The 13,992-nt window shown below is 39.1% G+C and overlaps 1 protein-coding gene across 1 annotated transcript in view; it reads right to left on the bottom strand.

Annotated features, from left to right (window-relative positions):
- Positions 1 to 13,992, bottom strand: part of nphs1 (NPHS1 adhesion molecule, nephrin) — a 266,694-nt gene that overhangs the window by 232,760 nt on the left and 19,942 nt on the right. The window contains exon 2 of the mRNA XM_076281324.1: positions 6,814 to 7,014. Coding sequence (XP_076137439.1) covers positions 6,814 to 7,014 — 201 coding nt within the window. The remainder of the gene's footprint in view (positions 1 to 6,813; positions 7,015 to 13,992) is intronic.

Below are 13,992 nucleotides of genomic sequence, written 5' to 3'. Positions count from 1 at the left end.
AGGTTTTCTGCTGATTTTACATCTGCAGCTCCAGTAATCAAATTATCAACATAAAGACAGTTTTAATTATCAACATAAAGACAGTCTTAATCTCCACTTCTGGATAAATGGCTTCATACCTTTCTAGGTGATGTCTGATCGTTGCTGCCAAAAGGAAAGGGCTTGATGTTACTCCGAATGGGACTCTAGTCATTCTTAAGGTGATGAGATTGACTTCGTCACTGTTACTTGGCTTGTCCTTAGTCCATTAAAATCTCAAAGCATCTCGATCTTGCTCATTCAATGACATTTGTAAGAATGCCTTGGTAATGTCTGCCATTAGTGCCACTTTATGTTCACGGAATCTTAAAAGTATGCTTAAAAGTTCTGGGTTCAGATTTGGGCCTGCGAAAAGACAATGGTTTAGAGACGGACTGTTATTCTCATGTAAAGACGCATCAAACACTACACGTACTTTGGTTGTAGCTCTTTCTTCTTTCACTACAGCATGATGGGGCATATAGTAAATTGGACCTACTGCATTGGCTGAATTCTCACTGGTCACTTCTTCAATGATAACTTCTCGCAAGTAGTCTTGCATCACTGCGTCATATCTCTCATAGAGCGACTGTTCCTTGCTAAATTTCTTGGTCAGATTGGTGAATCTGCGTTTAGCTACAGCCAAATTCGATGCCAATTCAAACTCACTTCGCACCTGCCTCCTTTGTTGATCACTGTTCTCTGAAACGTCTGAATGGCCTCATTTTCAATGACACAAGATTCTTTTTCTGGGTGTATTCCGATGGACTAAGTTTCCGCAGCTGATTGGAAAGTGAAACGTCTTCAGCTACACTGACATGCAGCACTTCAATGTCCAAAGGTTCCGCTGTGACTTTCGGAACTGTCACCGTCCCTTGTAGCAGCCATCCGAACTTGCTTTCTATTGCTACCAGTGACTCACTTATGCGTTCCATTTGTCCAGTCACGATTTTCCAATAATAATCACCTCCTATAAGAATTCCGAGCTCCTCGGTCTCCATGCCTCGAATCGGCACGTCTGCCACTTGACGTCCTTTGGCTTCCAATGTCTTTGTGATGTTCTGATCTGCAATTTGCAATTTGGAAGTGCACACATGTGGGGTTTCTAATAACTCTAGAACTACGTTCTGCTCAGTTTTAATATTTCTCAGTCGCACTTGTACCTTTCTGCATTTTATCAGTTTTGAAGTCGCTGACGCAAATGTGTGCAGATTGAGCGTTTCTTCACCAATATTACTGGCAGATTGAGGGATCTAGATAGATTTTCTTGTATGAAACTTCGCTGACTTCCACCATCCAGTAAATATCTCACAAGCTGGTCTTGCATAGGAGTTTCTATCCAAGATATTGCGGTCTGCAAGAATGTTGTGCCATTATGATTGGACTGCACAGGGGATACAGACACTAATGTATCTGATAGGCCTACTTCTGGTGTTTGTGAAGTTACATTCCTACTGCTTAAGGCAGGTTGGGAGCATACCATTTTGTAATGTCTTCTGCCACAACCTTCACATTGAATGCCTTGCGCTCTACAGTTCCGCGCAATATGTTTGGCGCCTAAGCATACAAAACCGGCCTAATTTGCGCAGCTTATCTCTCCTTGCTTCTATACTGTGCACATTGCATTCTCTTGACTTATGTATGCTTTCATTACAGAATAAACATCGTGATTCTTCTCGAGCGGACACATGAAATGTGGCTGACGTTGGAGCATAGCTTTTTCTTCGCTCAAACATTCTTTTATCACGGTCTCTTAAGGAGTCTCTTTCTAACACAGAGCCTGTTTGTTGCTGGGATACATGGGCAGTTCTTTCCCAACTGACTACTTCTTTTTGCATGAATTCCATTAAGTCCTTTACGCTCAAAACTTCTTCTTCTTTCAATTGTCGTGTGAATTCCAGTGTGATTTCTTCAGGTATCATTTTCATGAGAATAGGGCAGAGTAAACAGCCGTAGGCATCCGACACTACTCCCATTGCGTCTAGGCTACGCACTTGCACTTCGCATTCATCATATACATTTCGTAGCGCTACAATGTCTGTCGCTCTCTTAACTGGAGTCAAATTAAGCAGTTTATTCATATGAGCATTGATAATCAGATCTTTTCTTCCGAATCTATGCATTAGCATTTTGATCGCATTATCATAATTTTCTTCGGTCAATGATAGGCCTGCCACTACCTTCGCAGCGTTGCCAGAAAGAAACGATTTCAAATAATTAAACTTATCAGCTTTTCTTAAATGCTCATTGTCATGTATTGCACTTGTAAACTGACTCCAAAAGTTTTGCCACTTACTTATGTCTCCACTGAAGTTTTCAATTGATAGTTTTGGCTGTTTCATCATGGGAATTCTGTGCGTCTGATTTGTCGTATGCGAGGATGTCTCGCTTTCGTCTTCCTTGATTTTTTCCAAGAACTTTCTTGTGCGCATATAAGTCAATTTAATCTCATCCACATATTGCATGGCTCCATTTACTTCCTCTTCCAACTCATCCATTGGGGTAATTCTCTCAATCTCTTGATCCAATTCCAATAGCGAACTTTCTCTGTGACTTAATTGCTCGTTAAATTCTTCCAAAGTCATTAGGTTTGGCTCGTCTTTCCGTAATTCTTCAGCAATTCTATTAACTAATTTTGTCACTGCTGTTCTTATCGCGCCTCGCACTTTCTTCAATCTTGAAAGCTTCTCCATTGTTCTCTTCGGTCCTCACCTGTCCACACCTGCAGTCACTCAGGCAATCCACGTCTGTCTCAGGTAGGGAATCTTCAATTCGTCTTGTCTTTTTCTTTCGTCTTTATTCCCTCTTTTCCCTCTTTCCCAGGTTTCGGCACCAAAAATGTAGTGGATTCAGAGGTCGGACATGGAAAATTCTCTTCAAAAGATTTATTTGAGTTACAAAAATTGGAGAAAACAAAACAAGGTTCAGTCCCTTTTAAATAAAGCGCTGAAGGCATGACGTAAGTCTCGTGCTGAGCATTTGCAGTTTCTCACACTGCTGGCTTAAGCACTACGCCCATTTGCACCAGGTTTGGAATAGGAAGCAGAGAATGACGCACAGGTTGTGGCCGCTTTTATTCGCAGCTCGGTATGCTGGGAATTGGAGTCTTGCGAGACATCCTAACAGGCAATTAAGTCTGGGCCTGTTTGAGACAGAACAAAAAAGACACAACAGGCCTACTACTGCTAGCTTGCTGTATTAGTGAGCAGTTCAAGGCCCACACGTGATCATTATTTTTGCCCATTATAATCACAATGTAATATGATCTGCCCACAAAAAAGAACATCGTCTGAAGTGGGGTCATGCATGCAGTTTGTTGTAACTGTTTTGGTATGTGAGGCAAAATTAATCTGCATTATCCAAGGCTTGCATTCGGTGTCATGTCACCAGTTAACATGGACATCAGGATATCAGTAGCTAGGTAGCTAGCTAGTAGACTAGGCACTATAGATTAATAATGGTTGATGATGACATTGAAGTGACTGCTCTCTGTGGTGTAGTGGTAGTGCTGATTGCAACGTACATTTTGCCTCTGCGAGACTCATGTTCGAAATTTTCTGCTTGCTAATTAGGGTTTTCTGCTGTTGACTCGCTCACAGTCCTTGGTAGCCCTGTCAGCTGCTTTGTAAAATGTTGCATTAAGACCACAAAAAGTCTACACAAAATAAATCTGACCCCGCCCATGAGAACCCGGCTAAAGTCACCAGATCTTATTTTGAGATAATGAGGGTTAAGTAGGGTAGAACCGGCACAATCGTAACACTTTTTTATTTTTCCAATTCAAACTCGATTTACACAAAGACGATAGACTTGAGAGCTGTGAAATTTGACCAGAACAGAGTCATACATGTCTACTCTATGAAAGTTAAAACAGAATTTAAAAATTATGTTATAGTTTGTCAATAATTTAACTTAACAGCGACATGTACCTTTGTTACAACCTTGACGCAGCCATAAAAAAGTGTGGTACAGTTGTAACAGTATAGCTGAATGAATCTAACATTGTTAAAATCGTGAATCCTATAACATATTTTAACACAAAACACTGCTGGGTTAAACAAAGAGCATCTGTTTTCATATAAAATCAACAAAAAAAGTCCAAATGTATGATTGTTACAGCTAATTTATTGCATTATTGATTAGCCATTGCAGACCATATGTTATGGTGTTATGCTAGCTCACAATAACCTTTAAATATGCTTATTTTGGCCATATCCACTTGATAAAACCAGTTAATATAGTTAATAAACTGCTTATTTCTTACATGTCTGAAGCATTTGGTCCAACAGTGATATTTCAAGTTGCTGTGTTAACTTTAATTGGGTAATCGTGGCACAAAAATCATAATCCATAACTCGCAATGAGAATGTTCGCGCATGCGCGATAAAATCAGTTCATTTTGCCATAGAGACAAGTGTTGTCTTTTTGCTTAATATCTCTGGTCGTATTTATAGTAGACCATTCATATTTGGATGGCTGTAAGATTAGGCTATACATAATTACATGATATGTGTCTGTTTACGTTTCCGTAGCTACACCATATCTTGAGAATAAAACACTGTTACATTTTACATTACGACTTAACTTCTCTGAGCATATAGCTTCTATTGCAAAATCATGTCGGTTTATGCTTTACAACATTAGGAAGATCAGACCTTATCTGACACAAGATTCTACACAACTTCTTGTTTAGACCATGGTCATCTCTAAGCTGGACTATTGTAATTCACTATTAGCTGGCTTACCCGCTTGTGTAACAAGATCATTACAGCTGATTCAGAATGCTGGAGCACGCCTGGTCTTCAATCAGCCAAAGAGGACACATGTAACTCCTCTCCTAGTTACTCTCCATTGGCTCCCTATAGTAGCCAGAATTAAATTTAAATCTCTCACTTTGGCCTATAGGACACTAACTGGATCTGCTCCTAGTTATTTTAATTCAATAATCAAGCCTTACATCCCCAACCGCCCACTGCGGTCTTCTGGTGAGCGTCTGTTGTGTCGACCAGTCATGAAAACTGGGTCTAATTCCAGACTCTTTTCTTCAGTGGTTCCATGTTGGTGGAATGCCCAGTGCTCTCCGTTCCTGTGGTATTTTTGGGTCGTTTAAGAGGGGTCTAAAGACATTCCTATTCAACATATACTTAGTTGTTTAAGCGCTTATGTGTTATGGTTTGTATAATGTTGTTTTATTTCAATTGGGCTGTTAATTAATTTGACATTATTGTTTATTACTGATATTCTCCTTAATGTAGTCTTAGCATGTCATTGTTTTTATATTATTGATTGAATGAACATTATTGTTTTATTATTGCCTTTCCCCTTTTTTCCATTGCTTTTTATTAGGCTATTGATTGAATTGATATTGTGTATTATAACTATTCTCCTAACGCTTTTATTGACGTTACGATTACATTTTTCCCCGAGAAATAACGGAAGTTAGTTCCACAATGTCACATTTTCAATCGGCTGTGGGTTTAATGTTGGCGGATAAACACCCTATAATTTGGGTGTCATTTGGTTCAGGAACTTCTTCTTTCCCATTAGAAAGTTAATGCAGACCATAATATCAATGCACAGTACCGTCACCTATCTCTGTTTTCAGTATGGCAGGAAAGTTTCGACTTAATCCGGGTACGGATTTCTCAATGGATTGCTTCGTATCACAACGGACATTTAAGGTGAACTGATTTTTTTTATTGAAGATTAACTTGTTGTGAATCTAACCAACCTATTTTAAGGACGTGTCATGCATGCTACCTCTTGAAACAATTCGGTGTTTAGACACTGACTGACTGTATGCAGCGCAACTGCTTCCGTACAGTATGTATGGTAGGGAAGTTGAGACTTAAAGCCGGATATGGATTTCTCAATTAATTGCTTCGTATCACAACGGACATTTCAGGAGAACCGATTATTTTCTTGAAGATGAACTTGTTGTGAGTCTAACCAACCTATTTTAAGGACGTATTGTACATGCTGTACCTCTTGAAACAATTCAGTGTTTAGACACTGACTGACTGTATGCAGCGCCACTGCTTCCGTATGGCAGGAAAGTTGCGACTTAACCCGGATATGGATTTCTCAATGGATTGCTTCGTATCACAACCGACATTTCAGGAGAACTGATTTTTTTCATGAAGATTAACTTGTTATTCTAACCAACCTATTTTAATGTCATGCATGCTACCTCTTGAAACAATTCGGTGTTTGGACACTGTCTGACCGTATGCAGCGCCACTGCTCACTTATTTTCAAATTTAAATTTCTCAAAACCCTAAAATTCAGAGCTCGGAATTCTCCAAATCTTTGAAATGGCCTAACTCAGTCAATATTAGGTATATCATAGAGATTTTTTCACAGCCTATTCATTATACTGTGTAGAATACATACAAAAATACATAACATTAAAAAACATCAAAAAAGACTTTAGGGTTCAATGATCTATGCTAGGCTAGAGCTAAAAGTGGAAAATGGGTGTAATTCCCCAAATGGTGGAATATCCCTTTAAGGTTAACACTGCCATGCAGGTTTAAACATTTGAAAATGATTAACAGTTGAAAACATTCATTGGAAATATAGAAAAGTAATCAATATGTAATTAGATGTAATAACTTACATTACTTTGATAAAGTAATTGAAATAGTTGCACTATGATTACATTTTAAATAGGGTGACTTCTAATCTGTAATCTATTCAAAAGTAGTTCCAAAGTTCCAAAGTAACCCTGCCAACACTAAAGTGAACACATAACTGAGCATGACTGTCCAGTAATTACATTCTAAAATGTCTCACCTCTCCTCTCATCTCCAAAGATGCTATACCGTGGAAAGCCTGGCAAGTTTCTCTGGGGCCCCAGTAGTAGACCATCCTTCACCCACTGGACTAGCCCTGTTGCCCTCAGTACATGACAGTTCAGCTGAGCCTTAGCACCAGCCTGCACTGTGACATTCCTGGGTTGGGTCAGGAAAGCTTGTTGTGCCTGTATACTTTTCACTGTAGGGAAACAGCCAAGCAGTGGTAAAAGGTTAGCAAAAAATGCAAGTTATATCTTGTGCTGTATCAATGTTTTTGTCAAATTAAATATTTGCTGTAACATGTGTGGCTAACACTTGTTTGATTCCTACACTTGTTTATACCAGCATTGGTTACGGTTATTGAAACGGCGCTAAAGAGTTTTTACAAAAGTACTAAGCTAACTCACTTGCAATGACCAAAAATGGTGCAATTAAAAGCCAGCTATGATTTTGGCAATATTCAGGGTTGGGGAGTAATTACCTGTAACAAAATTGTGTAATTAAATTTTAAAATAAATAATTGTAATTGTAATCAGTTACAGTTAGTAAGATGTGGGAAAATTACAGTTACAAATAATAAATCATGCTAGTCAATTTGTCTCCATCTCCTGCTCCATCCCCTACTCTTGCAACTTTTGTGTATGTAAATGAGTGTGTGCACATGTGTGTTTGCATTTGTGTATATGTGTGTGTGTGTGTGTGTGGGGGGGGGGGTAATGGTGTGTGTGTGTGTTTATGTGTGTTTCTGTGTGTGCATGCTTGTGTGGGTGTTTGTGTGTGTGTCTGTGTGTGCGTGCGAGCGTGTGTGTGTGTGTGCATGTGTACTGCGTATGTGTGTGTGTGTGTGTGTTTATGTGTGTGAGTATCCCTATGAACATCCCTATGTTCCCCGGGTCCTATGTTCCCCGGGTCCTATGTTCCCCGCTCGGGGTTAGGGTGATGGTTAGGGTTTTACAAATTGGGTCCTATGTACCTGCGTGTGTGGATGTGCGTGCGTCTGTGTGTGTGTGTGTGCATATGTACAGTCACTGGGTTGGGTCAGGAAATGTAAATGTACACATAAATGAATTTATTCCTATGACAGGAATTCCACGAAACTTGGCATGCATCCAGAGTGTCAATGATCCTACACTTCAAATTTTGTGCAGTTTTGAACATGTCAGTGTGGTAAATTTCAAGACTAATGTATGGCTAGGCAGCCACCACGGGATGATGTCATGCACATCCATGAAACAGGCCTGCTGTATGTAATCTAATAGACTTGCCCAGTACCAAATAAATGGTGCACATTCATTTTATGGACAATACGGTAAACTGATCCACCAATATAATTAATTGAGTATGCACTGATTAGCTAAAAAGGTGTCTTCCATTTGCGTAAAGGGCAGGCCATGATTGGCCATATTGCAGAAAGAGGTGGAGTTCGAACACCAGCTCCGAAAAGCTGACTCCCAAGGGAGTGACGGCAGAATTTGGGCATCTTCTCACCAAGGCCTGGTTCGTGGATCATCCGCTGCAGAGGACATCCATCCATTCACATCTCCTGCCTGGCTGTACTTAGTCTCTGCCTGTTCAGAGCTGTATACTAGAGTACCGGTATTTGTGAATAAAGGCCATCAGTGGCTTCTTCTCATCTCAGACTGTTCTCTGCTGGTTGCATTATTCAGAGTGCTAGATTGGAGGTAATGGGTTAGTGGCTTTTTCCACCACATTTCTTGGAGGTTCCACCAAATTTTGTTGAAGGACGTGGAGAAGCGTTCTGCCCCGGGAGAAGATACCTGCACCTGCGGAGTTACAACTCCTCATTTTTGTTTAACTAGGTGGCACCATACCATACATAAAGCTAAATAGCATAAAAAAATTGGTCATCCTAGGCCCTACGGTTCTCGAGATAATTACAGCAAACTGTGTCTGGGTGAGCGATGGATCAAAACAAAAATCAATGGTTCCGTGTCATCATGTGGGGCTACATGCCCACCAAGTTTCGTGCAGCCCAGTCTTTCAGTGTCCCGGGAATCATTGACACAAAATGACTGAAGAAAAAAAAAGATTTTAGAAAAGAACTAAATATATGACCATTGATTTTTGTTTTGAAAAAAAAACTCCTTCCTATTGTTCCTTCAGAGCTCCTGCGTCAAATAAACCCACACACATTTTTCCGCCATTTTAGAAAAACTCAAAAGTTAAACTAATCCATCTCCTCCTAGACTGATAATCCGATTCCCACGGTTTGGTACACATTATCTACAGACCAAGCCTAACATCTTTTTCCAATTTTTGATTGGTTAACCGGTTTTAAAGTTATGCATCAACAATAATGATTCTATTGCTTATATCTTATCTTGTAAATAGCCAATCCTACTGAAACTTGGTACACATTATCATCTGCAGACCGAAAGGTTTCCCCGATCAGGAAATACTCCTTAATTCGCAACTTTGTGTAGGCTTAAAAGAGGTAGCCTAAATATCGTGCCTATGGCGATGACAGCTTAAACAAAACAAAAAAACAAAAAAACAAAAAAACATTTATTTCACTTGTCTCGCTGGATTGAAGGCAGAATGTGGGCTGTTGCGCAAATAGATGAATGAGGGTCGGGAGATTCCGTTAACAAAAACCTAAAGTTTTGCTAACATTTTCTCCAGATTTTTTTTTTCTTTTTTTTTCTTTTTCGCATGCCCAAATTTCCGTCAATGAGTCCCGGGACACTGAAAGACCGGGGTACACGAAACTTGGTGGGCATGTAACCCCACATGGATAGCATGGAACCATCGTTTTTCGTTTTGATCTGTAGCCCCCCCGCTGGACTGGACCCCCCGAAAGGAGGGTAGAGCAGACACAGTTTTCTGGGAATATCTCGAAAACCGTAGGGTTTAGGAGGACCATTTTTTTTTTGTATGTTGATCTCAAGGGGCCATGTCAACCCATTCCATAACCACTAATTTCATGTATAGCGCCACCTAGTTAAACACAAAAAAGTAAAAATTAGGTGTTGTAATCGCAGGTATCTGTGACCTAACTTAGTCAAAACTGCACGAAATTGGAAGTGTAGGATCATTATGACACCCTCTGAAAGCACGCCAAGTTTCGTGGAATTCCGTTCATGGGGGGCCACACAATAAATTAATTTATGTTACTATACACCAACTGGCCTGTAGGTGGCCGGAGACAGTTTTCTGTGAATATCTCGAGAATCGTAGGGCCTAGGAGGTCCACCTTTTTTTTGTATATTGATCTCAAGGGGCCATGTCAACCCATCCCATTACCACTTATTTCATGTATAGCGCCACCTAGTTAAAAATTAAAAAGCAAAAAATTAGGTGTTCATCACAATATCTCTGGCTGACATGGTCAAAACTGCACGAAATTGAAAGTGTAGGATCATTATGACACCCTCCGAATGCATGCCAAGTTTTGTGTACTTTCGTTCATGGGGGGCCTTACAATAAAATAATTTATGTGTACATTTAGTGACGTACACCAACAAGGATTCCCGGGACACTGAAAGACCGGGGTACACAAAACTTGGTGGGCATGTACCCCCACATGGATAGCATGGAACCGTCATTTTTCGTTTTGATCTGTAGCCCCCCCGCTGGACTGGACCCCCCGAAAGGAGGGTAGGCCAGACACAGTTCTCTGTGAATATCTTGAGAACTGTAGGGCCCAGGATGACCATTTTTTTCCGTATATTTGCCTCCAGGGGTCATGTTAACCCATTTCATTTGCACACATGTGCACAAACAGATACACACACACACACACAGTAATCATACGTATGACACATACTCACACAGTAGACATATGTACGCTTCCATGCACAGACACATACGCAGGCACACACACAAGCACGCACACACACACACTCACACACAGGTTGCCCTGCAAGAAGTTGCACCATGTGCAACGTGAACAATGTTTGCTCACATCCACAATACGCTCCTTCATACCAACCTCAAGTTTCTGAAAAAACTGATCATTAATCATCCAATCGGAAGACATGGAACCGGTTATGGTTGCCCTGCAACAAGTTACCCCACGTGAAAATGTAATTAATAATTTGCCCAGGGCCCAGTTTCCTGAGACACGCTCTTAAGAGGGTTTTCTACGATTCATCTTACGATCGTTCGTTTGGTTTTTCCGACTGTTTCCCGAACATGCTCGTAGCGTGAACGCACATGCACTGCTCTTAAGATGCTCTTAAGGGGAGCTGTCCACGTTAATAGTTCTGAAATATCCTCTGATTTGATGGTGATGTCAGGTGACTGCACGTCACAGCTATAGGCCTACCGTTTAAACTTCGGATCTACACATTAATTCACATCAATACGAAAATAGAAACACTTTGACATCTGCATGTAAGCATCCCAAGTAGGTTATATACCACACACAGACATAAATAATTGTAATTATTTAAGATTAGATTGTTGCACCATGCAATACTTTTTCGCTGTGTCACTTAAGAACATGTTTGAAGATAAGAAAGAAGTCGAGTAAGAAAGTGAGAAAATGTGTAGGCTTAGATTTTGATGCAGTAGGCCTACAGACTAAACCACATGTTCCTTTCTCTGCTTGTACCCTTATAGACCTAATAAAATATAGCCCTCACTTAGCAAAGATAATGGCAAACTATTCTGGCAACGTCTCGTTTCATAACTTGATTGCTTTTTTGTCCGCTTTTCATCACATTATTATGACCATTAAATGTAGGCTATGCTATTTTGCACGCTAAAATTTGATTCATCACAGGTAAACACAATAAAGAATGGGAACGTAAATTGGATTATGTATTCTAAGTAGTAATTCCTCTGTATGTCCTGTTGGTGACCTCAGTGAGAAGTACTGTTAAGACGCTCTTAGCCGGTAACGAGAACTCTGGAGCACTCGTAGATCTACGAGTGTTTTCACAACGCTCTTAAGCTACGATGGTTTCGGGAAACAGTCGGCAAATCTTAAGACGTTCTAAGAGGGACTTTACGACGCTCTTAGGCTTAAGATGCTTTCGGGGAACTGGGCCCAGACTTGTTGTGATCATAATATTGAGATTCAGGAAGATGAAATTGCTCACATACACAATACACTCCTTCATACCAACCTCAGGTTTCTTGAGAAAATAAACAAAAAAAGAAAAGACAAAAAAGCAGGTGAAATTATTTTAACAGCTACAAAAATAGATGGCCATAGATATAAGTTATTGTGGGGGAAATGTCTTGGATGAGTATATTTGTATATCTTCATTTACAGTAATAGAATATAATAAAATGTATTATATTTTAATGTCCCCATGATGAAATTTGTTTTAGAACAGCATAGCCCAGTGACAGACAACTTAGATAATTAACTTTAATATGTTTGTATTACATTTTATTCAAATACAAAGAAATGTTATGTGATAGTAAGGTATTTGTGTTTTTTTGTCCTTCAATTTATGAGTATGGTGTTTGAGTCTGGTTTCCCTAATGTATTTGTGCTAATTTCACATCTTGAGCCTGTTTCTGTTTATCTGGATGTTTTGCCTCATGCCACCCTTGAATTAATCAGTGCCTCACTAGTGCCACCCTTGTTAAAAATGTCTAGAATCGCCACTGTAAATGCTTAACAGTGTGTATGTTTGTTGTGTAGATGTTTTCATCTGGGTGAAGGTAGTGTAGTTTCATTATTGCACCATTTATTAAGTATTACCAATAATTTATAAACATATTTTAGATATAGGCTTATTTACTATGAACAAACAATTTATAACTGTGTGTACAAAGACTTTATTTATGAGAATTAACATAGGAGCAATGCTTTACAAATGATGATCAAATGATCATGATGATAATTTTGTAATAGTTTGCAACTGGTTGATAATGGGAACGTTATTTCATTTATAAGCGGTTATTTTATTATTTATTAAGTATAAATCGTGTACTTACAAACATATTATTTGGATAGGCTTATTTACTATGAACAAAACATTTAACTGTGTGAACAAATGCTTTACTGATGATGAACTATGTATGAACAATAAATTACTAACCATTAACTAATAAGTAATAAATACATTAATATTAATGATTGAATTAATTGATTAAGCTATTTATGAATAGCTTATAAATTGTGTGTAGTTATTAGTAGTTATATTAGGCTACTATAGCTCTGCGCTCATTTCAATTCATATAGGTGGAATATCTCACAAACTTTTCGTTCCACACATGACAAACCGTAAACCAGAATAAACAGCAGACCTTACAGAACACAAAGGTGTAATGCAATCCCCTGTACAATAAGCCTTTCCAGAGTAATCCGGTTTTGAAATGGTAGCAAATTTCTATATGGTCTCCAATTTTGGGCTTTAAGTGTCTTAAAACTGAGCTGTGCTTAAATACCTACATATGTGTAAATATTAAAATCAGAGGAAATACAGCTCATGGCTAAGATTGTTGAGGTAGTCATAATGATTTGTTTTGACAAAATGCTAAGCATGCATGTATTTAAGTGTCTTAAAAATGTGTGCTTATATTGGTCAATGCATAATTTCATAAAAGGCCAAATAGAAAATAAGTGTTAAATGATAAATATAGCCTAGACATAATATTAAAATCAGATGATGTAGGATAGTATAGAGTTAGATAAAGTTGGATGTCTCCAGAACTCACACCAGTGGATTGGGCCACACCACTTTTATGACACTATAGCTGTTTTGTTGACCTTTAGATTTGTTGCTACTGGGCATGAATGGCAGGCCAATTATGAGTTCTGTCCAACATTGATGGTAGGTTTAGAAAAAAAGTCAGCACATTTTAATCATATTGCAATAATACCAATAACCGTGATCATTTTGGTCATGATTTTTCATCAAATGTTCATACTGTATCTCTAGTGGCTGGTAGACTTTGGAATTCACCAGCCACAATGGTTGGTGGAAAAAAATATTTTAGGCTATTTCCATCCCTGATACATACGTGCACTCATACACACATTTATATGTCTCAATCTGTCCATTTCTTTCCACAAAACTCGCCAGAAGTCATCATTTAAGGGGTTATTTTAAAAAAAAATTGACTGAGCTACTACCTTTTTCAGGTGGGCCCTTTTCATGTCTGTGCCCAGGGGCCCAGTGGCTCATAATCCTTCCATGCCACGGGGTTAAAACACTGGTCTTGTTTTCAAGTGCAATCAATAATTTAATTGTAC

Source organism: Alosa pseudoharengus, unplaced genomic scaffold, assembly GCF_046254945.1.
Source record: "Alosa pseudoharengus isolate Yale_2024_CS ecotype anadromous, Long Island Sound unplaced genomic scaffold, YU_APseudo_1.1 YU_APseudo_1.1_scf_12, whole genome shotgun sequence".
Lineage (NCBI taxonomy): Eukaryota > Metazoa > Chordata > Actinopteri > Clupeiformes > Clupeidae > Alosa > Alosa pseudoharengus.
This window is presented reverse-complemented; position numbering and strand designations above follow the sequence as displayed.